This window comes from Crocodylus siamensis, chromosome 3 (genome assembly GCF_052110815.1).
Source record: "Crocodylus siamensis isolate JL-2025a chromosome 3, ASM5211081v1, whole genome shotgun sequence".
In the NCBI taxonomy this organism is placed as follows: domain Eukaryota; kingdom Metazoa; phylum Chordata; order Crocodylia; family Crocodylidae; genus Crocodylus; species Crocodylus siamensis.
In genome coordinates, this window is record NC_143397.1 from 167,861,692 (window position 1) to 167,888,632 (window position 26,941).

Consider the following 26,941-nt stretch of genomic DNA (forward strand, 5'->3'; position numbering starts at 1 on the left):
TGCACCCCCGTGTACCCTCTATGTGTTGCCACTGGTTGTTATCCACACAATACCAGGTGACCCACTCAAAGATGTGAATGATTTAATTTCCACTTGCTCTTACTTTTTCTCCCTGCTGTCGAGTAATTTCTCGATCAACTTCACAGTCCAATTTATTTCCAACTAGTAGAAGCTCTGCATCTTCTGAGGCATACTGTAAATACAGAAAAACATGGCATTTCTAACTACATCTAAACACACATCTCATATGGTGTTGGTAAAAATCAGTCAAGTCTCTAGTAATTAGTTGACTCATTATATTTCAATGTGTTCTATATTGTCAAAACACTGTGGAAATGTTATCTTGAGAATATCCGCCCTCATTTTGCTCAGTTTTCAGATTCACTCCAAGATACTAAATGAGAGCCAAAAGTTTCTCTCTGGTGAATATTATGACCTTAACACAAAGGAGGCAATGGAATGTACTGAGGGATTTTTTTGTGCAGTCAGATGCGCAATGATGTGCATACTTCTACCAGTACCAATGACAAAGGCAATTACTATTAATCAAGACCAGCTCCAGGCTGACATTTCTGCGTTAGAGTAGTGCTTGCCAGAAGAATAAAGTAAAAAAACCTCAAAAAACTCAGTTAAACAATTTACATTTTCAACCTTCTACAAGTTTATTCCAAAACACATTTTAAGGGGATTGTAAAAATGTAATTTAAGTATTACATACTATATTCTCTCCTTTTACGGAAGTGGAAGCCTACCTTATCAATCATTTTCATCCATTTCGGTAAATCATCAAACGTCTCCTTCTTGGTGATATCATATACCAATATGATTCCCTTGGCACTTCTGTAATAAGCTGAGGTAATGCTGTTGAATCTCTCCTGACCTGCTGTGTCCCTAAGAAGCAGCAGCAAACATTGGCACAAATATTTTATCAGTTAAAGAACAGAACAAGTTAGCTTGAATTTCAAAAAACAAACCCCACAAGCTAACCACATGCTAAATGTATATCCCATATTGTTCATTTCCTTCTATATATAATAATTATAGACAATAACAGGCAAGCCAGATTAATAATTGGAAGAAAATCTCAGTTCTGAGACAGTCTACCATCATACTTAATTGTCCCACGCTAACTAAACTGGGAAAGGCCAGGCCACCAAAGCAACTTTATGCATCTTTGAGAATGGAGTTGTCCAATGAAAACATATCAGCAGATGAAAAATTAAAAAAAAAAAAATTTCTTAAAAAGGGAAAAGTAAAAGATGCATGCTAATCAAGCTAACGTTGGACATCCAAGTGTAAAAGCTGCAATGTACCTACTAATGAGATTCAAGCTTTCAGAGGGTTTTCAGATCAACCAAAAAACAATTAAGCTATATTTTAATATTTATGTAGATGCTAGTGATAAAAATTGTTGAAAATATTAGGCAAACAAACAATGCAAGGAAATGCGCTACTAATTTTCAAGGCACATTTATGGCAGAGTACAATATAAGGCTGAAGGTCAAGCTCAGAACTCCAAAGTCCAGTGATTCTGAGTGCTTAAATCTGGCATTTGGATCTGACTGTCAAAAAATCAGATCCAAAATAAGGGCTTTAATTTGGGTGCATTTAATAAAATCTGCGAGCCATTCTCCAGCTATGGTACCACTGTTCTTGTACTAACAATAGATAAGCCAAGATTCCAGCGATTTCTACCACTGTGTTTTGGTGGCTACTTTTCCAAGAGCCTATGCTTAGAGCAGCTCGGCGTAGCTTGGTAATGCCATTACTCAAAATTAAGTTGTAACGTGCTCTAGTACATCTGAAACACAGATGTTGGAAAACAAGCTTCCCGATACAATAGACATTAAAAAAAAATTAGTACTGAAGCAGGTCAAAAATCAGAATAAAAACTATTTCTAGATGAGAAGTATATGCATGTGAGAGATGAATGAAAAATGCTGACTGGGCTTAATTGTGTAATATAACATTTGAGTACAGAGTATGGAAAAACCTCACAAAACATAACTCTCTAGATACAATGATTTATTCTGAGTATTCTAAAAAAAAGAATGCTGTCAAAGAGCCAAAAATTGATTTCCCTCCTCAAGATTTCTCGACAGCACATATACAGGAGCTACAGTAATAGGACAAACTGCCACAATCCCACCTTGTCTAAGACAAAACTTATAGGGACCATACTTAGACTGAGGAGAATTAGGAATAAATGATCTCTTAAGTCAAGCCTGACCTTTTCTCTGAGACTGCCAGAAGAGCACCAGATAGCATCAACACTTTACTGGTGGTTTTATCATGTAGATAATTTGCCCACTAGAAATTGATCTGAAACCTCAGCTTCATATAGCTACACCAAGAATTGTGAAAAAAAACCTGATGCATCATCATGAACAGTACTTGGAAGTGTGATGATAGTACTGTTGTGGGAAAGGAGGTAGAGGACAGGGAGAGAAACAGAACTGGATTCTATCTTTCAATTCCCCCATGTTCCCCAAAAACTAAACACATACACAAAACTTAAAGCAAAAATATACTGTCTGTCCTAGCAATAGCTGGCTTTAGTGAGAAGTAACTCAATAGGTATCTAAAAGTAAAATGAAATATTACTAAAGCAATACAACTTCTTGCAACTGAAATTACATATACAGGTATCTCATCATTACAGCATTTATTTTCTCTTCAGTTCTCTCTCCAGTACGGTCACCTTCATTTTTTTGCAACATTTATGATATTTCTTTATGTGAAAACGCATTAAAATGTCAGTCAAAACTGTTGATTTTGCACATACAGGTAACACTGTCTTAGGGCTTATGAACAGATTTATCCAGTATAGAAATGCCTCTGTCAACTACATTTATGTTGCTAAAGATTGCTAAGGTGTTGGGGCGTGGATCCCATTAGTTTCATTACTTTTAACAGCCAGAACAAGAAGGAAGTGGGGGAGACCAAGAAGTGGTTTGGTGGCAAGTCAATGCTAACAAGGAAGACAGAACTGCCTGATCCATTGTATTATAATATCTTTGGCAGAACAGGATTATGCTAAACTTGAATGATTTTTAAAATACACTTCTCCTGGGCTCCTTTAAATTGTTGACTGTCATATCACTACTTCAATGAAGGCATTCAGTGTAAATGGGTGTTCTCTTCCTAGTATCCTCAAAAGGCATTTGTTCATTGAACTGAATGCTGTGCTGCAAAATCTCCTACTCTTAGTCCTACAACTCTATAAACTCAAGTGTTCACTTAAAGGTTATGCAAGCCACTTCTGTAAAAATGAGCCAGATGTACAAGCACCAAACATCTGAAATGGTGGGAAAGGCACAAGATGAAGGCAGAAGTTTATATTGCATGGAAATACTGAAACCAAGGTCCTAAGATTATTTTGCATGTGTAATTTACTGCACTGATGGAACACGAACACTTTCCTATGCTAAGTCCAAAAATCAGATAGGACTCTTTGGCACCCATTCAACTCAAATCTCTATACAGTTAGATATCTGCTCAAGTTTCTTGCTGAAGCAGACTTAAAAGTTAAAATAGTGTTGGTTAATGACACTATTTTCAATAACATGAATAAATGCTAAGACTGGACACTGATTTTTTTAGTTTATCAACAAAGTAGAAGTGAAGGGACCGTATTTATTTTTATGATCTATTTATATAGCATTACACAAAGAAACACACACTTTTGGGCCCAAATAGAACAAACCAATTCTTGAAGGGAATAATTCTAGGCCCTTCACTCCTGAAGCAATTCCAAAGCCAGAGAAATTGTATTCATATTCCTTTCATAGCCTCCCATACCAATGCAGAAGCTCCACTAACATGCTCTCCTGACTCATAATTTAGGAAACCACTGAAGATATTTGATAATAGAGGGGAAAGAGGCACCAAATCATTTAAAGGGATGCTTCTGAAGATGATCAAGTTCATATGCAGGAAGCATGCATGCATGTGCAGTGGAAAAGAAATGGTTACATGATTATTCTTTTAGGAGAGTAATTAGCTTTTTGAATTAGTTTGAATGCAAGTGATGGCCATTTGTAATGGGATATTTGAAGTCCTTTTAATAAAAAACCCACAAAAAACAGAATACCAAATTACCAGAGTTTTTGTTTTGCTGCAACAGTGTTTAAAATAAGTCAATATAGGATCTGAGGGTGCAGTACGTTTAGAATATTATGCCTTGTCTCTTAAGCTCAGAACTTAATTTTGATAAGGATATCACTGAACAGCTCTCAAAAAGCTCAGTGTCTTGTGGGGAGATCAGTTTTCTGGTAGGTAAGCTGTTTTACCAGGAGCATTCTCTCTGCAGTAAAAGTTCAGGGAATACATATTCTGTCAATACTACAAACAACTTGAGCAGGTGTTTTACACTAAATGGTGCTACCCCAGTAAAGATACTTGCTATGATGAGTCACTTCTGATGTTCTGGAATTAACTTAGTTTTGTTTGTTTTGCTGTTCCCATTCCTATATTATATTTCAGCCACAAGAGATTAAAACTATCCAATGACAATGGGCAGGTGGTATAAAGCATTGGTATGGTTAGGCTATGATTAGGTTACCAACCTGTACTAACATTAAACCATGTCATAAGCATTAATAAAAACTGACAGCTCTCAGGTACTCTTATTCAGATTTAACATAATACATAGGGGAAAATATTTATAACCCAATGCAATAATGGTTTGATTTCTGTATATAGAGCTCAAATATTTGTGAAGACAACAAACTTTATTTTTTAATTAGTCTGATTGCTGGAACATGTCAAAATGCTCTGTATTGCAAATACTGTTATTACATCTACAGTACTTTTTTGATATGACATAGGGTGTTATTCACACTTTTTTGGTGCCCCTTCCCTTTTCAGTATCTAAGGAAATCACCTACTCTGAAATTATTTTTCAGTGTTTCTATCCCTTTTGTAAGATACCCATTTCTACAGTTCTCAACTTCATATGTCCAATTAAAAGTTTCCTTGGACAGGAAAACTGTTTTCCACTCTGTAGCTAATCAATAAATTATCCTTTAACAACTTAGAAGTTGCGTTGGGGGTGGGGGGCCAGAAGACAACTAACATCTTTCTCTTCCTACTTCATGACTTGAAAATGAGGGCTGTAACTTCAAGATAGCTAAAAAGCATGATGCCTGTTAACAAGGGAAAATTTTACACACAAAACATCTGTCCAAATATTAAAGATTCTGACTTTTCATTTACATAATCATACCACATATATGGTATGAAGTACAATACTCAGATACAGTTAGAAATCCTCTGAAAGTCTTAAATGGAAATGAATGTTTTAGGTCAAACAACTACCGCTGATTTTATATAAGCACATTCAACAGAATGACAGTTAGACTTCTACCTACAAATACATCAAACCTATCCTTGAATCAAAAATAAATTTAGTTTTTATGGAGGGATTGCAAGAGAACTATGGGAAAGGTAAGTAATTTCAATCAAAACAAATAAACTGCTCATCCAGTTCCTTTCATGTTTTAAGCTTCTCTGGAAGTGGGGAAAAAAAATTCTAGGCAGATGCAAGGTTTTTTAAATGGTGTGTTAGCTGCATATGAAAATACCTTAGAGAAAACTACTACACCTCTACCATGCTTAGCAGAGAAAACTATTAAGCTGCAGCTGGAGCATTTTGCAGCTCTGCAGAACTGCTGGGGAACTTTCCAGAGCAGTTTCTCTGGATTTCATCCCACTTCAATTTCATCAAAACTTCCCAGTAGGCTACCCACTGGATTGTATGACAGCCCACCTTACGGGTTACTGGGGAGGCCAAGCTCCCATATCCTGCGTGGCACACCAGGCAGAGTGCTTAGGAACTAGGGCTTCCTGATTACCATACACCCAGCTCCCTAAATTGCCTAGCTTGCTGGTTTGTCTCTTCCTAGATTATTCTAGTACTAAAACAGTCAACTCCCCAGGTAGCTAAATTCCTTGTTGTTTAGCAAAACAGTGCCTCTATACTTTGAAACAAGCCTAAGAAATTTGGTCCATGTGCCAAATTGCATCAAGGATGTAAACATTTGGCCAGATTATAACTCCCTGAAAAGTCACATTTCTCACAAGCTCAGAGATTTGTTACGTTTTGACACACAAGTATCCAGAGATTTCATCTACTCTATCCCCAAACATTTTCTGCCTATTGACCCAGCTAAACACACAATTTTTATGAAGCAACTGAGCATGTTTCAGCCCAAGGAGGCACAGACAACAGTTTACACTGTAAACTGTTCTTCCTTGTCCACCAAGGGGCCACTGTAATACCAGGTCTGAGAGCAGGGAAGACACCCTGGGTAGAATTTTATTACCCTTTGTGCACCTAAATGACAACACTTACTTAAATGACCTTTCTGGCACTTGTACACAGTACACAATTCTCTTACACACACAGTGTGGACATATAAGCATTCACGTGGCTACTGTATACGGTCAGTAGGCTATACGTGGTAAGCATGTTACACAGCTACCTACACACACATCACAATTCTGCCTGACATAACCCATGACTAGTGGGTATTAGATGTTAGAGGAGGAGAAGGAGGACCCTCCCACATTTTTGCCCCAATAGCTGAGTGGTCTGAGCATCTCCCCAGGAAGCATAAAACTCAGGCTCAAGGTCTTCCTCACCTACATGTCCTGCTTTCCAGCACAGTGTTACAACCATCATGCCAGAGACTAGGTATTATTATCTAGTGTCTTCATCAGCTCTTTTTTGGGAGGAATGCTGCTCTGACAGGACAGGGAGATGCGCGTGGCTAGGAGGAAAAAAATAAGCCAATGAGCATGGCTTAGTGAGATGGATGTTGTTTTGGCCTTCCTGTTTGAGTTTTTTCCAGGACTTGTGCTCAGGTACACATGTTCATAACTGCATACCCACTAGACCAAGAGTGGGCAAAATGTGGCCCACAGGCCGGATGTGGCCCGTCTGGCCATTCTATCCGGCTCACGGGGCCCCTAAAAAAAATGTAGAAAATTAATATATATCTGCCCATGGCTGCTTGTCATGCAGCCCTTGATGGCTTGCCAAAATTCAATGAGTGGCCCTCTGCCTGAAATAATTGCCCATCCCCTGCACTATACCAATATATAGCTTACTGAACACCCAGAGTAGTCATGTGGAGGTTTACATGCTAATTGTTTAAGTTCCAAAAAGTCCTCTAATACAGCTGGGAAATTACCATTTAGATGCAGAAAGAGTAACAACTGACCCAGTTTTTCCTCTTAATATTCTCCAGCAAGTGTCCAGACAGAAAGGGAAGGCTATTGCATGCCTGGAAAATAGAGGGGTGAAAAATGAGTGGATAAGGAAAGAAGAGCTAGTGATAACAGAGGACTAGGAAATGGATATGAGCAGGGAAAGACAAGCAGAGATAGGCTACGGATAAAGGCAAAAAGGATCTATGATCACTGAAGCACAGTCCCTACAGAACCTGAAACTGCACCCAGGAGTCTGTCAATCCATACACTCCTCTGCTGTCTGGACATGATAATGAAATTCACCATCAAGGTTGAATTAGTCTCCTCTAGAGTCTAATTAATAAATTTTACTATTGCTGTTAACCTGTTAATTCAGGTGACAGGAGTCTATATTATAAATGTAACCATCTAAAACCTGCTGATGTTGCAAATTCAAGGCTAGAACAACTGCAAAGGATAAACTGTGTTTACATACTCTTGTTTTTTAAGGAAAATTAGATTAAAATAACTTAAAAGTTAGAGTGGCAAAGTTGAGCATTACAAGTTAAGAAGTGACAGAACTGAGGTTCTCTGTACAGATTTAATGACATTAGTATTGTGAAGATAAATTCAGAAACGTTTGTGAACGTCATATTGCTGTCAAGCAACACTCCTAATATCCAGGAGGAAAGTAAATAACTATTTGGTTACTGCAAGGTTTGAATGTTGTGTATTACCCAAGGTATAGCCACACACTAAGGCAGAATCCTATTGGAAAAAAAGTTTATAAATCACACAAATAAAGACTGTATCAGAATGCCTATTCACGGGGCCCTGGAATTAGGGATGTATAGGTAACCTTGATTCTGACATTCCCTAACTGAACTCTTGATAACATAAACTTTAATATTATGTTAAATGTAAATACCCATACCTCAAGTAATTTTTCAATAGAAAGGCATAGCACCAAGGAATCTGATCAAGGAATTCACCATATACCAGCAAAAAGAGATAATTCTTAACAAGTGTTTTGCAGTGTGATTTTATAGGTATATTCAAGAGCTCCTACGTAAATTATATCAAACACATGATAATAATAACGTGTAATTTTGAAGCTGTTAATCAGTATTGGAATTCCCTTCTAATTTCCAAATGTATATGATCAACGTGTTTCAAAGATGTAGAACTAGTTTTTTTCTTCTATTTTGTTTCTATATTGAATTATATTCTAAATAACCATCATTTAAGGCAGGCCTCAGTTGCTGAGTAAGAGTCACACTTTAACAACTCACTACATTTCAAACAGGAAGTCTACAAAAGATATTCTTAATATATGGAGAAATAACTCAATCAGCTCTAAGATAAAGTTTGACAAGCTATATACATTTTCGACAACATCTCCAGAAAAAATATTTGCATTACCTCAGTCAGCTTCAGTAGGCCCTGGCTAAAAATACTGGCTCAACTGCCAGCCCTGTGGTCATAGGTTTCCAAACAGGAATACAGATGAGAGATGAAGACATGCCAGTAACACTGTAGTGTTAGGTGACTGATGATACCAAAGATGAAGCAGCAGTTAACTCATAGGGAAGCAAGACAAACACATGATGCGACAAACAGTATTGATGGTGACCTGCCAAGAGGAGTTAGTAAGCTGAATTCACTGCATCTATGTAAAATATCAAACACTACCATAACATCCCAATGGTGTTATCTCAACAATCAATGCGCTCAGATTTTTTTTCTACTGGATATTAGCAGCTCTACCAGATTATCTCTAATGCCAGTTATGCAACAAATACTGTTAATACAACTTAAGCTCAGCTATTAGATATTTTATTGGGTTAGAATGTACATTAATATAGCTGGTTTATTCTCTCATAACAATGATATGCATCTTTCTATCATGTATAACAAGGAGAACTCCTCAGGATTAACAAATTTCTAGTACTATAAACTTAAACTTAATTAATTAATAAATAATACCGCTTTGGCAACGATTATAGAGCAGCATATAGCTTGCTCTTGAACAGAATAGCAGCTCAGTCAAACAATGAGCTTTCCAAAGCAGGACATTAATATTGTACTATCAAGATATACAGTCTTGTTTTAAGGGATTAATTTATTCCTTGGCACCATTTACTTAAAACAGAATATTTAATTTGGGAGAGCTGATGCTTTTTGTTATGTGGTTACATGCGAGATCAAAGAACCAGCACCTACTCAAGAAATTTCTGATAAACAGTTCAAAATACACTTCATGTATTTTGACATGGAGTAAAGGGAACTGAAATCAAAAAATATTCTCTCCCGTCTAGCATCTTCCTCCTATTATAATGAACACGTGCATGAAATCAGCTTAATTTGATTTTACTGTTATGCTATTTCTTTGATGGCTGATTTCAGTTTTCTATAAGAAAGCTTTTGTACTTCCTTGTCATTCTTGTCATATAGAAATATCACATTTGTAACCTTATCCTCTCTGAAACAGCCATTTGGGCTTTTTAAAGCGTATGAGGAAAATAAAAGGAGCAGATGGATAAGAGCTAAACCAGCTTATAACAATTAATCATATTAGACAAGCATTTTGATCCATGCTAGAAACACAAAATTAAAAACATATTGCTGGTTGCATTTTTGTTTTACTTACCAGATTTGTAATCTAATTTTCTTTCCTCTTAGCTCTACTGTTTTGATTTTAAAATCAACACCTATAAATAAAATACAGTAAACAAAAAGGAGGAATAAGCAGCAAAAGCAATGAGGCCGTAATTTAAAATGATTTTTTTTTTGTACCTGTACATGTATGTTACGCTAATTCAGTCATAGCACTTTGAACAAGTTGTGAGATTCACATCACTGCTGGCCAGCTTGAGGAACTGACAAGGAATGGAGAATAGTTGATCTGTGTACCATGAGCTGTAACCTAACACTGCTGTAGTTGAAAATGTTTCTTAATCTCTCTCATTCGTAGAAAAATACAGTAAAAGAAAAGATAGTGCATGGCTTTTTCCCCTTTATTCAGATGTTATAATAACAGTCATATAGTACATTCTAATTAGGATTTTGTCACACACCTCTCTTGTGGCACAAAACAGAGAAAGACCTCTCTGCTTGTTTTGCTGTCTGTAATGGATGCAACACTTAGTCATTATTTCAGGCTTTATTTAAAGTGTTTTACAAAACACTAGACAATAAAAAGGCTTGAGTTCTTCATAACCCAACATGGATGAGTAATTTTTATATCAATGCTTCCCTTATAAGTTCTTCAATGTATAAGTACTTCAACATTTGCTGTGGTCTGACATAGCCTATCTCTATTCAAAACACCTTTGGGTTTGAAAAATAATATAATTTTTGGTAAGTTAAAATATTCCAGCTTTAACTTTTGTTCTTAAAGTGCACACAGAGGTAAATGTGTCCATATTCTGTGGGTAACATCTTGCACATCCACCGCTAGTTTAAATATGAAGCAGGAACTTAGAACTTTTAACAAAACTAGATGGTCCTTTGTCCAGTTTCAAAAAGCATGCTAAACATTACTTAAAGAGAAACAACCTTATGCAAAGTAGTATTGCAGAATAAATTTAAATTACAGAAAAACAGACAAGCAATAGACAGTAGAAAGTACATTACCTATCAACAAAACCAAAACACACAAGAATGTCCCCTCAATTACTCCAAATACCCATGGGTATTTTGTACACTTTCCTATCTATGTTTTTTAAACCTCTTATTTCATTTGTAGAGGTATTTTTCTTCAGATCTTTCTAAAAGCCACTCCACCAGCAAATACTATATTTATGAGATGAGAGGAGATTGGCTGAACTAATACAGTTCAGCTAACACAGGTGTGTAGAAGTTTACTATGTGGGAAAACCCTTTTGGTTCTACCTACTAGCATAACTTAGGAGGGGGAAGGTGAAAAATTAGGAGAAACAAATATTTTGAAAAAGCATTTTTTGGGGGAGCTGTATTAGCTAGGGGCCCAGCCCTTGCACCATAAACTTTTATGGAAGAGAAGAACATTTGGCCCATACATTTTTCAGACATTTTGCAACTTAAGCATACTAGAACATTTTAAAACAAGCTTTACATAGCAAGTCCTGAAAATTACTTACATTACTGATTTGAAATATACTTTACAGTTGAGAGCTTAAGAACCTTCTGTAAAGATGATTTTATCAACAACAGGTTGAACTATAACTAGGCAGGCAACAAGCTTGGGTAGGGGGGAGAGGAGCAGCAGCAGCAATCATTTAAAGAACACAAATTCCTCTAAATGATTCAGAACAAACTGTACATACGCCCTGGCGGCATGGTCATCCTAAAAATCAACCAGGACACTTTGATCCCTAGAATTATCTCGTACATCCTCAGTAACCACCAAAACCTCCTCTTGTAATGGCAGCACCTTCCAGCTTTGTGCTGCCCACATATTTCATAAGGACACAGATGGTTCTCACACTGAAGTCACTAGTGAAAATGATAAGCAGGACAGGTCCCAAGATCACTCCCTGAGGAACAATACAAGAAATCTCTTTCCAAATTTACAACACTCCTGCTTCAGCATAATTCATTGCAGCTTCTTTCAGAGACTACCTCATATTATTAAATCTGTCTTCTCCAATGCAGCTAATACATTTCCATTAGGCATAGTTCAAATGCTATGCTTAAGTATAGATAACTAGTCTCACTAGATTGCTCATCTAATGTTTGTAACCCTATTATAGATATTAAATTGGTCTGACACAAACTTTGTTGGATAAAAGCACATTGTGTTTATCTCATTTTCTAATTATCATTATACTCTTCATTATTCTTTCCTTTAAAATATATTCTAAGATCTTGCATAATGCTGAAGTCAAATTAACAGGCCTGTAATTCATGGGGCCCCTCATTATCCTGGTTTAAATAAAGGCATGACATTTACTGCCCTCCAATCAAAAGAAGTATTTTCAGTCAAGCTGCCATTCTGAGAAATGTGCTATAAGCATTGCTATTTTCACATGGCAATTCTTTCAATATTCTGGTAATAATCAGGTCTTCCCACTTTTGTCAAGGTAAGCAAGCAATATAAATTTTACTTCCATTTAAATGTGAACATTTCCATGACCATTCCTTTTTGTTTAGAGGCAAAGAATTCATTTAGTACTTAAGCCATAGCTGCATTATCTTCAAATTTTACTTCGTCATTTTAAGAAGAATGGGGCTGCTATACTTCTTTATTTTACATAGCTACCCAGCTTTTTGCTGCTTTAATTTTTTTTCAAGGTTCAACTCTACTGAGTGAGTGAGTGGCCATTCTCACTTTATTTTAGTATATAACCACCTCTGAAAGATCTCTCCTTACTCAATTTACTTGCTTTTAAAAGTTATTTTGTTCTCTAATTGAAAACAACCTTCAATCTTTGTTCAGAAGGGCATGGTATAAATCTAATAAATAAACAAATAATCCTTTTCCCCATTCTTTGTAGATACTGACGTTAATATCCCATTTAAGGTGCTTACTCATTCAACCATATCTATACCCCTTTCCTACTAACTTTTTCCTCATTTGGAATGCAAGCACCAGAAATCTGCACATCAGACTTAAAATAATGCTTCTTCATTTAAAACCTTGAGCTCCCGCATCCTGTTGATCTCCACAACTGTCCAGTTTGCCTTTCTGATGTTCAATACCCTAGTTGTAGACCTATTCTAATTAGTCCTGCAAGTTAGGGTGAATATAACTCTCTCTTCCTTAAGCATTGGTTTTCATTGGTCACTTGAAACCAATAATTGTATCTTATTAAAAAAAGTTGTACTCCACTGTTATATATAATTATATATCTTATATAACACAGCTTCCATTATATTACATTATGCAAGTTAAAGCATTTCATAACCACATTACTATCTTCTCTACTATATTCATATCCAAGTCTAGAACCTGGGATGCTACAACAAATATACAACACTATCTCATTGTGTCTTCTTTTATTTGCTGGTTTATGAGCACAAGGAAATGAGGAGCAAATTTGAAAACAACCTTGAAATTAAGTATGGCTGTAGCAATTTGCATATAGTACCCATGCATTAGTTCATCCAGAATTGATGCATGTTACCTTTTTTGAAACTGCTGCAAGTTTTGGCATAGGTACTCCAAAAACACACTTTTGAGCAGCACTTTGGCACCTACCTGTATATAATATAAAACTTTCATGGTATTAGTCCAAAGCCAAAAGGCTTTACCACATAAATCATGGTAACAGAATCAGAGAGTTTCAAGCCCCACAGCTCAGCACTGGTCAGTATGTGTGTGTACTCTGGATACTCCCCACAAAGGATCCATGTGCTAAATTAGCCCCACTCATGACTGGAACCAGGTGTTCTTGTCACACATCCTGGGATGCTCCAAAAATGTATATGCAGATGAGGCACAGGGCAACCTAGTCTGACTTCACCTCATGGAAGGTGGGGGCCACACTAATCAAACTGAGATAAGGGGTGACAGAGGGATTCTGGGTGAGCTGTATGAAATACAGTGGCTCATCATGACTTGAAAAAGACAGAAATGAGAGGGACCACACCTAATGGGCACTGCCATATGGCTTCTTCAGATGGGCTATGTTAATTTATTCTTGTGGTAGGTTTCAATGAGCAACTTTACCCAAACTTTACAGTCATGCTCAGTGTTAGCTGCATTTAATCAACTTCATACTTGGTTTCCCCTGCTGAGCACATGCTGCTTTTGGCAGCAATTTAAAGATAGGCAATGTATTTACTGAGATTTCCTTGTATGTGTTAATAAGATGAGAGGCTTTTTTTCTCATGCCAATCAGGGTAAAAATCTTATCTTGTATTCAAGTAAATATGGTACTTTATTCTTTCTATTTCTCTCTTTAGACTAGCTGCTCCTCTGTTCTTCCATGCAATCCTAATGTCTGATCTTGTCCGTTTCTCCCCATCATCCTCAAATTAAAGCAAACAATTAATAAAAAGCTTCCTTAGTCAGCTGAGTAGATCATGAAATGAAGTAAGAGAATACCATAACAGGTCTAGAGATGAAATTAAACCTCTGGCTTTGCTGGGACTAATATGCGCCATATACCAGTGAAGTGAAGCAGAACCAAAAAGCTAATAGACTATAAAGATTGTTTCAATGCAAGTACTATGTCAACAGCAGTCTTATTGAAAAAAGAGGTCCTTTCATTGATCATTTTACTGCAACAGTTTCTGAAGAAGTGCGAAGTTCCAAAAAACTGTTTCGGTGACATAGATATAAAAACTTTAGAACTAGGCAAAGGTGGTTCAATTGATTTAATTAGCTATAATTTAGACACCAATGCAATGTTAAAGGCAGCACGTCAGCCAATGAATGAAAAAAAATTGGCAGCTTCTTTCCTGTGCATAGTCACATAAAGGCCATAAACATGCAGTGTTGTATCACCACCCACCAGCATCTACCACATTAACAGTAGAAGGCTCTGCTGTAGCTTCTAAAGTTACACGCAATTAAAAAATGAGTACTTTGAAATCCAGTGGAAGTTTCTGAGGAACCACCCATTCTGCAGATGAGTCTGAAGAATGGGGTGGGAGGATGTCAGGCTGCTCCTCTGCCCAGCTCCTGGCCACTAAGGAACAGCAGCCACTCCTTGCTCCCTGTCTGAGGACTGGGCAGCGGGCTTTGCCTCACTGCTCCCCACACTTTCCCTAGAAACATCCAGTTTTGGGAATGTGAGAACAGTAGAGGAGAGGGGGTGGCTGCAGGCTGAATGCCTGTATTGTTCCCTCTCAGAAACATTTCTAGTGGTACAAGTTTTCCACTGCTAGAAATAAATGCCTGTTCATGGCCTATGTTACGTAGCATGTTACTGACAGCACCACAGGCAACGTGAAAGTGAGAAGCAATGTTGAAGACTCTTCATTTAATGTATTCATGTTTTCAAGGCTTACTTAGGTAGGGTATGTCCCAAAGAAATCATAACTGTCCATGAACACCAATTTCCTCTTTTTAAATTCAGGCCTGGTTACCTCTATGAATATCTTCCCAGCATCTCTGAGAGAAGATTCTGAACTGAACCTGCCCGATTATCAGCAGGAGAAAACTGTATTGTTCAGAGTGCTCCTCCCAAGACTCAAGAGGCTGTACCGTATCTCAGCGGGACCTTTATCGCTGTAATAATTTATTGCAAGGTTGTCAAAAGTAGATATGCCAATGTGACAGTTCTGTATTTCGCAATGACAATACTCAAACTCACAGAATCAAAAGAAAGTAGGGCTGGAGGGGACCTCAGGATTTCCAAACCCTCAGATTTCCACCAGTTTTTATTACTTGATCTCAGGACTACATCAGGTAACTGGAGGATATCTGGATGTGGATGATCTTTCATTTAAGTTGCACATAATGAAAAATCATACAGAATTTACATTTCATGTTGCTTTGCAAACTTTAAAAAGAAATCCAATGAAACAGGACCAGGGCAAATATTCTGGTCACGTGGTGCTTTTCAGTTTTTCATACAGCTGTGTGTTGTACTAATTGGTGTAAAGGCAACTAAATAGGTAATATTAGTATGATACTGAAAGACACAGTTTTAAAGGGCACATTATACCAACACTAAATAAACTGCTCCAGTTCAGAAAATAATCTAGCATCTCAGAAAGAGTATGTGCAGGAATTTACAACGAATACATTAGTTAAGTTCTAGATAGGGATAAATGAGGGAGTATGGTACATGTTATTGGAAAACTGTTTGAGAATGTCCTATTTACCAGACAGATTAAAGCCAGAGCCTGACACAGAATAAATTAAAATGTATTGGTCTAGCTTGGGCCAAAAAAAAAATGAAGGGTTATCAGACAAGCCCTGGCCTGAAAAACATGACCAGAAAGAGAACAGTTTCTCTAGATGAAGTATGGCAATCTGTTTAGTGTTACAAGAAGACTCTCATGTTAAATGTTTACTATTTAAGGTTTTCAGTAAAGGTGAACAATGATGGGCAGATAAAAGATGTAGTAAAGAATGGGGCAAGAGGAGTCATCATGTGACTTTAAAGTAGGTAGAATTTGCTAATGCCAAAGTTTGGGAAGGAAAGGGAAAGCAGAAACAAATAAAGCAGAATAGTCCAATAAAGATAGATTTGATCAGATTAATTTTAAAAAGCTTCTCAACTACTCATGCAAAAGCAAAGAAGTACAAATCTTTCAGAGAATAAAATAATCAGGCCACAAGGAATGCAAATCAATTTTAAAACAACTTACAGTACATCAATACATCAGCTACCCTAGAGTAACTGTCCTTCACTTTATTTATTTATTTATTTTAACACAAGAGTATATGGAAGGTAGTACTCCACTTTCACTGAGAAGTAAACACCTCAAAGTGTTTAAGGTGCAAAGTGTACCCATTTGCCATCACCACAAGAGTAGCTGATTTATTGTTAAGTCACACCACAGCATAGCTTGAATTGAGTAACTTGTTCATGTAAACACATCCTCTGGGATAGCCAATCCAGCCCTCCTCAGAGCTATCATCCCTAACAGGGAAATGTGCCACAGTTGCGCTAAGTACTGTTCTCCTATTCCTGAAATGCAGCAGGTGGCCAGAATGGGCTCAACCAAATAAACACAAGGACAAAGAGAACTCACATAGGAACAGCTTATTCACATAATCACATAAGAGTCATGATTGGGAAGAAGCTGAGAGGTTGGGATCCCTTACTGTCTCCTCACAGATAAGGTTAAGCAGGTTAATTAAAAAAGATTGCAAGGTGTAAGTCAAGTAACATATTTAAAATAAACAACAACACTCACATTTTCCTAAAGCAACCACCTTGTAAAACTACAGGACATTATTCTTTGATGGCTATCTATGCTGGCCTAGATGTTACTAAAACTTCCCATCACTGTTACAAGTTCAACTTCAGTAATACAGTTCATAAAGGAATGGCTATCAGGAGTTAAATTATCAGTCTCTTTAATCTTACACAGAGATCTACAAGACACAGCAGTTAATACACAATTTGTTACTAGCAAATGTCCACTTCCACCAGAAATCGTGTTAACAGGCACAAATAAACTGTTCAGTTGTTAAAAAACCAAACAAGAAACAAACAAAAAAACCCACAAAAAAGCCGCACCAGATACTCAATACTTTGAATACAAAATCTAACATTTACACATACACAAACAGACACACACTTTCCTCAAGAGCATCTGTCATGATTTCAAATCATTTTGCTCAAGAATTAGGAGGTCTAGCCCCAATACTGGCCAAATTCCAAGTTGGGTGTCTATGTTTTTCATTATATTAGAGGTACACCAATACATAGTTTCATAGTTTGTAGGGTCGGAAGGGACCTGAGCAGGTCATCAAGTCTGACACCTCCTAAAAACTTCAGGTTTCTGTGGGATGTACCATACACTCTGCTTTTGTTAATTGAGTGTCTAAACTTTCAAACAGCAGAGATAAAATGTACACCTATGAAGTGTCAGAACAAGCAGATGATAGTCAATATCTCAGCTGTTCACAAGCTGGACTGATTATGACAGCTGCATTCTACTCTGCAGATCTAGGTCCTTGATAGGCACTATTAGAGGGGTCTGAACTTGGTTTTTTTTATTGACATGTTGTCAGATACATAACAAATATGGGCTACAAGTTTTTTACGCTGTCCCATATTACCAACTTAACAAGATAAGAAATATGTTCAAAGAAAACAAGTTGTTTTGTGTACTTGCTTAGGGGCCATAAAGTTTAATTCCCAAGTTACACTGTCAAACATTGCTATATCAGTAGATAAGGGCCAGTTGCACTGTGCTATTCAGCACTAGCACAGAAAGTAGAAAAAAACAGTAGACAAAATCTTATTTATAATAATTTTTCACCCTCTGGATAAATAGAAATAAAGTTAACCTAATAGAACTCATACACCACTTGGCTTCAAAACGAATGGTGACAACAGTTAGTGCTAATTAACCTCTCTGAGGTGAGCATGCCACTGGCTTTGCTTTGTGGGCAGATACTCAGCAAATGGGTACAGCATGTACCATGAGGGAAGTTAACTTTTTTTCTGCTAATACGTATTTGCCAGCATACAGAGTCACGCTGCTTCTTTAATGCATTATCTACATGCGTTTGGTTATCAAACATCCTGCTTGACCTATTAACAGTGGTAACAAAAAAATACATTAAAGAAATGAAAAATGCCTCCAATAATCAAGCTTAACTGAGTAAATTTACCAGTATGTAAACATTAATGATTTTTCCACTGAGAGGGCACTTGTCCACTGCAAATCTTTTCTAAATACCAAGAATTGAATTTCTTTGCTCAGCGCTACAATCACATCAATTATTGGATAACCGAGGACCAAGAATCCTTTATACTTCCCTATCATAAAACAACAGCCATCACAAAAACACCCCCCATCTTCTCAAGCTGAGAGTAGGAGAACCAGGAGAACTATGCCACATACACACACACACACTCTACTTCCCCCCACACACACATATACATCATTTCCATCGGGCTCTGATCTGCAGCAGTGAGATGTAATACACTTCTATTACCTACTGCCTTAAACTACAGGGGGGGGAAGGATACAAATTTGTATACATTTTAGTTCTGAAAAAAATGTTATCATCAATACAGATTACCTATCCAATGCCCGAACATTCACAGAAACAGGATAGGCGTAAAAGGAACAAAGTCAACTAAATCAGTTGTAGTTTTAGTTAAAAGTTTTAGCCCTGAATCCTGGCAATGTCTGTCATTTTCCAGTTAAAAAAATATGATTTCTCTCATTACTTTGTGAAGACTAGACAACTGAATATAGAGGGGAAACAAACACCAAGTATTCTGTCAAACAATTTTGTCAAACGCACTACGTTAATACACTAAATGTTAACTGATTTTATTTGCTAGCTTTTTTTAGTTGGAATAATTACTTACAGCAAGGCTGCTTTGCTAATACCTTTTACTGAACCATCTGTATAGTGGGGCCTGCAGAAGGATATCTTCCCCAATTCCTCCCCCATTTATACAGTTGAAACAGTAAAAGATATTACCAAAGATGATATGCTTCTTGCATACTCCCTGGACCATCACAACTACTACAAATGTTTAACCCTACTGCATCATTTCTGATGCCAACAGTAATCATACCCCAAAACAGGCAACACAAAGCCCACTAGCTCCTGTAAAATTAATCGTCTGGTACAAAAGTTCCCTAACTTTATGGTTGAATAGCACGTTCAAGATGTGAATAGTGAGAGCTTGGGTAGTACACTTTAAATCTGCTTATATAACAGTTTTCTGCCCATCCTGTAATATTTAAGCATGTTCTGACTGAGTTTGCAGAAAGACAGCACCAATTTCTGCTGCTCAGAGCAGTGGTGTGAAATTAACAAGGCAATGGTCAGTGTTACTGTTGCTGTTCTACACTACTAGTACAGAAGGTAGAACAGTAAACAGAAAACACATTTACAGATCATTTTTCACCCTCTAACTAGATACAAATAAAATTTATCAAGTTATCCTTCTTAAAAATATTAATTATGGGTAAGCTGCAAATGGCTGATCAAAATTTATTTTCTTCTTAATACAGCAGAACAGATCTCTTGGTCTAAGCATGTTTGATTCTGTGTGCATTACAGTTTTATACGACTTTTTAATACTGTCATAAGATAGAAAAGAGATTTTCAGTGCCATCTTACAAAAGTGAAATATAAAGACAGAAATGAAAGCTAGCTAATTTGAAGAATACCATAAAGCTAATAGCATTGACAGAATGGCTTCCTAAAAAGATATTTACATATACAGAAATCAACAGCTATAATTAAAGTAGATATTTTGTCAAACTTTTTTTTCCCTGTATCTGGTTATATAGATTTACCTCTTTTTTTCACAAAGTAAGCTCAGATTTTAACAGTATTTTAGCAATAAATTGTCATTTTTTAGCTAAAATAAGTTTTATGCTATGGTTGTTTACTGAAATATTGTCCATGATATGAAACAGCTGACCACAAAACTAGGGAACAGATGAATGAGCAGCCATAAAGAACGAGCAACTTAAGTTTTCAAAGTCAACAATCAAATGGCCAGATGGTTCAAACAAGTCGTACATGGACCTTTAAAACACTTGGCTAAACCAAATGTGTATCAATAATGCTATTTGAAAGGTTTACTGAAAACTTACATTTGGACTGACACTGTGAATGGGATTTTTAAGAAAAGGGAAACTAAAGAAAAAATTAAACTTGCTTTTTACAGAAGCAGCAGCAGAAATGTTAGGCTGAACTATACTGCTAGAAGATGAATCTACTATTGCTTTAATCTCTAATTTCAATTATTTGAAGTTAAATAATAACTTAACCTTAAGGAGGTTTTTTTGAGCACTTAGTTTTGACAAGATCTTTCCTGGATTAGAGAGAGGTAGGGCAGGCAGGATAACACGCCCCTTAGTGACTAGCTCATTAACAAATGCATAAGTTTCAAAGAAACAGACTAATTGGTCAACATTTGAAGGTGTCTAAGAAAACTTACGTATTTCTGAATAAGTTACTCTCTATTTTTAAAGCTTTCCTTGTTGACTAGCACCAAAATTTTCAAGAAACTACTTTTAAGATGTCCAATTTGAGGTCCACAGGACTGATTTTTAAAAGTACTAGGCAGTTCCAACTGATATTAATACAATATATAGAGACATTCAGCATCTTAAGTCACAGACTCTCAAATTGGGCAACCACACCGTGACAATTTAGCTTAAGCTTTTTCCTCACATATTAATATAACAGCTCATATACAGTCATCATCAGTAGACCATTCTAGCTAATTTTACACAGTGCTAACTAGGGCCACATACAAATGTTTTTTTCTAGCAGGAGAACATTTCTGCAGCTAGAAATGATTCCGGGAGAGGAAGCAGTACAGGTAAACAGTCTGCAGCTGCCCCATCTCTTCTGCTCTTTGTATCTTCCCAAAACTGGGATGATCCTGGTCTACGGAAGATGTGGGCTGTTCCAGTCCTCTCATTCGTGGGGCAACTGGAGCAGCAAGGCACTGGGGAATCCAGTGAGAGAAGTGGGCAAGGGGTGCTGCCTCTGCTTGGCCACCAGTGGCTGAGAACCAAGCAGACTGAGCAGCAGGACAAAACCCGCTGCTCACTTCTCTCTCCTGGGGCTCCACAGGGAGCAGGAAGACAAGAAGCTTGTTTGCAGCTCCCTCTGCTCGGCTCTCAGGCCCTGGAAGGCAAGGGAGCCTTTCCCTGTGGCTCCACTTCTCTGGGTCCCCAAGAAGAGAGCTGCAGGAAAGCATACATGCAAACATTCTCCTGGCAGCAACTTCTAACTGGCTGGAATCAGATTATTTTTCTTCCAGAACCATTATTTTTGTGTCTGGGAGAAACAGCATGAATGCTTATACAACTGGTGGTTTCTACTAGAAGAACAAACAACAATACTCTTAGTAGAAACGGAATGTCTGTATGTGGCCTAGATCTGCATCTGGCAGATAGCATTTAGGGCTCACTTCCATTTTTAAATGGCAGTGCAAACATATACCCTGAACTTAACATGGGAATTGAAGGCAGTGTGGCTTCATAACTGGTATGTGCATATATAAAGGAGGCAAGAAGATTATTTGGGTAGATGTGATATCTTTTATTAGACCAACTAAATAGTTGGAAAAAGTGTTCTCTGGAAGCTTCTGGGCACACACACCCTTCTTTCTTGTGAAGTTTCCATTTCAAACAGCAAAATTTGATAACTTCCATGTTGCTGGAGTGTTGGTTGTAGCCATGTTCATCTAAGGACACAGCCAGGCAAGGTTTGTGCCTGAAAGCTTGCAAAGAACAGTTTTGCCTACTATTTAGTTGGTCTAATAAAAGATGTCACATCTACCCAAAGAACATCTCTACCATGGCTATGTCCTTAGACCAACGCAGCTATAACCAACAGCCCTGTAATATGTATAAAGGAAACATTTCTAAACAAGGATTTCTGTAGGTGATACTGGATCAACTGTACGGTTCGGAAAGATTTAGACATGGTGCCTTGAAGAAAACACTGCATTTGAAACTGGCCTATCATAACCACACAGTTGATCCAATAAAAAAATATCACACACAAAAATCCTTGCCCCTCTCATATTTCCTGGACCATCACAACTACAGCATCACTCAAACACTACCATTTCTAAACAAAATTTTTCTGTCAAAATACTCAAAATACCAATATAATTTGCAACCTTAATATTAAGCAGCAACTTAAGAACTACTACCTTCTTATTTGACATATACCACATTCTGAACAGGAACATTTGTTATTCATTTGATACTAATGCCCAAAATTAGAAAATATTTTGGTACCAGCATGCTCAATAACATGTTGAAGAGATACCATTCTCTAGCCTTTGCTACTGGAAGCAAACCCATGCACAGCATTTTAGGTAAATAGCACACAACGTGGTGTAATTGATGTGGAGCTGAAGTCCAACAGATTTTTTTTGAAAATCTCTAGGGAGCTAATGTATTTTGGGGAGAGATCTGTTTTTGTTGTACAGTTTTTAATTTATAGTTGGCTGCCCTCCTACCTGCGTGTTTGCAAATAAACACAGATGTGTTAACTTTTCAAATTATTAACTTCCGCTTTGCACCAGGAAGGGTTTCTCCCCTGCTCCATGCACCAGCATTGTTTGATCCTAAGAACCTCAGTAAGGGCAGAGTATAGCCTGAAACTTCTAACAGAGCTTGGGTACCCAAAGATTTTCCAGGAACATTTGCTATCCTTTTACTGTCAGTCAGGAGCCCCAAATAACCTGTGAAGTCTTACTTAAAAAATGAAAGAGTTAAAAAAAAAATGTTTTCAAGGCTGGTTTGTTTGACCTATGCCACTATCGCTAATAGCTACACTGCATATAAAAAGAAGTCTATGGTTGGAGTGACATCATTAAGACCAAATCAAAGAAGTGAAATTTTATTCTAGTTCAATTTCAACTAAAACTTTGCATTTAAATGATTATATACCTTCCCCGCCATTACTTAAAGATTCTTCAGTTACTTATATCTCTCTTCTCAAACTGAGCTCAAAATGCTTAAATCACAAAACCACCCCACCTTTCACTTAAGCTTTTAACACACTCCCAGGCTGCAAACTTCCACACTTCCCAAAAATGATGCGACTAGGAATAAAGGATCACATTAGAAAGGTACAGTGATTACAACTAAGGATCAAATTCTGATCTCAAATATAACTTCAGGGGACTGTCTAGGACGGGGTGGGCAATTATTTGGGGCAGAGGGCCACTTACCGAGTTTCAGCAAGCCATTGAGGGCCACATGATAGGCAACCCAGGGCAGATAAATATTAATTTTCTAAAATTTTTAGGGGCCCCACGAACCAGACAGAATAGCCTGGCAGGCTGCATGTGGCCCACCCCTGGTCTAGGATTACTCTGAATTTACTAAATGAAAAGGGATGGATTTATTCCTTTACTGTCTTTTTGTCCATATAGAATGCTTTCTGCTCTACATCACAAAGATCTAAGGAGCTAGTTCACCAGGTCTTTAACCAAGCTTATAAAAAGCTCTGTTTCACTAATTCAAGGATTTCAGGGTTTATAACAGTTCCCAAAAGGTCAAGCTTCCAAGACTGAAGTTTTAATGTAATGGTTTTACTTCCACAACACTTCAGCTGATATCTTAGAAGATGTCATTGCCCCCTGTCAATTCCAAGTCCATATATTTTTAGACCAAACATTACAGTACCTTCCGCCTATTACCACACTATCATTTACTATTTCCTGTTTTGCTAAAATTAGGAGCTGAATCCCTGAAATTAGTGTTTTCCTTACCTAGCAGCAAACTGACAACTAACCGGCCTTCAAAGCACCTCCCCATCTCCCCCTCCACGGATCATTTTCCCTCAAGACGCCTTTCATGAGCTTGAAGGCCCAAGCAGACTTTCCTTGATACTCCAACCCTGAAAACACCAGGCAGACCCAAAGCACTGGGAAGCAAGTTTGCATTTGCAAGCACCTGCCACACCAACATGAACAAAGCACCAAAGAGCAAGGATGCCACTTCTTTCCCCTTGGCATCCACTACACACAGGATCACGGTCTATACTACACAGTCTAGCGTTTCCCAACACACAGGTTGCAAGAATATACGAAAGTCACGAACAATCTTAAAAACGGATCAACAAACTTTACAAATGGATTCTCTTTTAAAAGGAGAGAAATGTGGAAAACACTGGCTTTTACCTTGCAGGCTGGCAGAGCTCCAGTCTCCAAGGGGCTGCTTGGGACCCTCCCTGCCCCACATCCCCCCCTTCGCCACACACTGTGGGGCTGGGAGCAGGGGGCCGGGAGTGAGGGGCACTGGGTTGAGACTGGCCATCAATGCTTACAAATGGGTTACAAAAGGTTGAGGACCACTGGTCTCCCCAAGGCAAAGACATCTCCCCACTACTGCTGGATGGCGACTCCTCAGGCAGTAGGACAACACCTCCCTCCCAGACCCACAGCTACGACCAGGAGGATGAGATGATATCTGCAACCCACCTGCTCGTGGGATGAGTGGGGAGTGCCCCCTGCCCCGCTTCCAGGGGACGGAGCCACCTGCATAAACAGCAGAATGGCAACACGGGGCAGGTTGGCGCAGTTGCCAGTGTTCCAGGGCGCTGTTGAGCGTCCCATGGAGAATTTCCAAGCCCTGGGCGTGCGGCCATGGAGCTGGCCCCTGCCCACCCCCCGCCAGGCTACAGAGCAGCGCCCTCACGACCAGTGCTGAGGGGCGCCCTCCTGCCCCCGCAGGGACAGGGGAGCAAGAGGGGCGGGGAGGGGGTGGAAACTCTCAGCCCCCCCGTGGGAGCCGCGGGGTCCCGAGAGCAGCGGCGCTCCCAGGACGCAAGAAGCCCCCAGCGCCCGGCGCGGCTCGTACCCACGGTGGACTTGCAGGCCTCGCAGAAGGTGTCGTCGGTGAAGCGCTCCATGAGGCTGGTCTTGCCGACGCCGCGCGAGCCGATGATGATGACCTGCAGCTTGAAGTCGGCCGGGCGGGGCGGCTGCTTCCTGCGCCGAGACGGCGGCCCCGACAGGGCCGGGGACCCCCCCGCCGAGCCCGCCTCAGGCCCCCCCGCGCCCGCCCTGCGCTGCAGCCCGCCGCCCGGCTCCATCCCCTCATGCGGCTCCTGCGGCCCTGGCCCCGGCCTCGCGCGCTGCCCGGTCCGGCCCGGCCCGACCGGAACGGCTGCTCCGCAGCCACCGGCCCCGCAGCGCCCCCTGCCGCGCCGGAGGCCGCCTGCGCCAGCGCCCGCGTCGGAGGACGCCAGTGACGTGGCGGAGAGACAGCAGGGGAGGGGAGCTGCACCCCGCGGGCCGGGCCGGGCCGGGCCGGGAGAGCCCCGCTCAGCAGAACCCAGCTGACATGCAGGCCCAGGAGCAGCCCGGCCGGGCTTCGCTCGGCCCCCCGGCAGCGCAGACAGGCATCGCCTGCCTTGTTCAAGCCACGGCTCACCCTCTTCCATATCAAATCATTGCATCGGACGCTCAAAACCGACCCTGTTCTCTGAAAACTAGGGTGCGCAGAAAGATTCTGCAAATAAAAGCGTGAGGGAGGGATTTGCACTCAGGCAAATGCCAAAGAAATGTGTGAGGGATGGATTTGGTCTGAGAAATGCCCAGCTCTAGAACTCTTGGTTCAGAGAAATGGTTTTTCTTAGACCGATGGTTTATTTTATTTTTATTTTTATTTTTTTTTGCAATTTCTTAGTTGACCTAAGAAAAGGTGTCATCTCCGAACCAAGAGTTTGGCATTAAATTCGTTGTCTCCTTTACTTTATATGGCTCGCTAGAGCTCGCTGAGTAATGACTGAGAATGGGGTCAAAGTTGAAGCATTTCCTTCCTTTGAGGCAAACAGTCATAAGAATGTGCTGATAGCAAACCCAAAAGTTGGTTCGGCCTTGTGTGGGCTAAGATCAAGTGTAGTTTTGCTGCACTGGTCCGATACCCAAGCCAAAATGGATTCAAAATGGCATCGTGTAGTAATGAAGGGTGCAGCCTGGCCCTAATGCGGACAGGAATTCCTGTGAGAGCCTTGGAGTTAGCTTTTCTGCAGAGTGGGTGTTTAGCCAGTCGGTCCCCAGCCTGTACTGGGGTATGGGATTGATCTGTCCAAAGTGCAGCACTTTGCACTTGTCCTTACTTAACCTCATGAGATTTCTTTTGGTCCAATCCTCCAATTTGTTGAGGTCTCCCTGAATCCTAGCCCTACCCTCCAATGCATTTACTACTCCCCCCACCTTGGTGTCATCTGTAAACTTGCTGAGGGTGCACACGATCCCATTGTCCAGGTTACTGATGTTATAAAGTATATCAATGTAACTATAGCCACGCTGCTAAATTTATCATTTTAATTATTTTGTAGCTACAACCAAACACCAAAGGAGGAGGTGCAGGAATAATGTTTTTATTGGCATTTTGTTTTGTTTATTTTAGATTTATGCCCCACCCTATCCAAAAGGTTCAGAATGGCTTTGATTGGCAGATTCACTGAGTGCCAAAACGGTCACTGGAAATCCTAAAAGATGATTAAGTTTTGTTTTATGACTAACAGATGGTTCCTCTTTTCAACATAAGGAACTCTCTGGGCCCTCTGTAAGTATGAAATAGATCACAGCTGTTTGTTTATTTCAGCTATTACTTTATTTACTTTTTTATTATACACTAAAACATTTCAAATCTCTGAATCTCTCCGAATTGA

General features: G+C 39.1%; 1 protein-coding gene across 2 annotated transcripts in view; it reads right to left on the reverse strand.

The window, feature by feature from the left end:
• Positions 1–25,423, reverse strand: part of RAB12 (RAB12, member RAS oncogene family) — a 32,189-nt gene extending 6,766 nt beyond the window's left edge. Inside the window, exons 1-5 of one of the 2 annotated variants that reach the window (XM_090039708.1) lie at positions 25,120–25,423; positions 9,845–9,905; positions 7,197–7,289; positions 753–891; positions 104–193 (exon numbers count right to left, since the gene is read on the reverse strand). In XM_090039708.1, coding sequence (XP_089895834.1) covers positions 104–193; positions 753–891; positions 7,197–7,289; positions 9,845–9,905; positions 25,120–25,354 — 618 coding nt within the window. In that variant the 5' untranslated portion in view covers positions 25,355–25,423. The remainder of the gene's footprint in view (positions 1–103; positions 194–752; positions 892–7,196; positions 7,290–9,844; positions 9,906–25,119) is intronic. The other variant, XM_090039710.1, reaches the window with a different exon arrangement.
• Between the last annotated feature and the right edge of the window lie 1,518 nt (positions 25,424–26,941).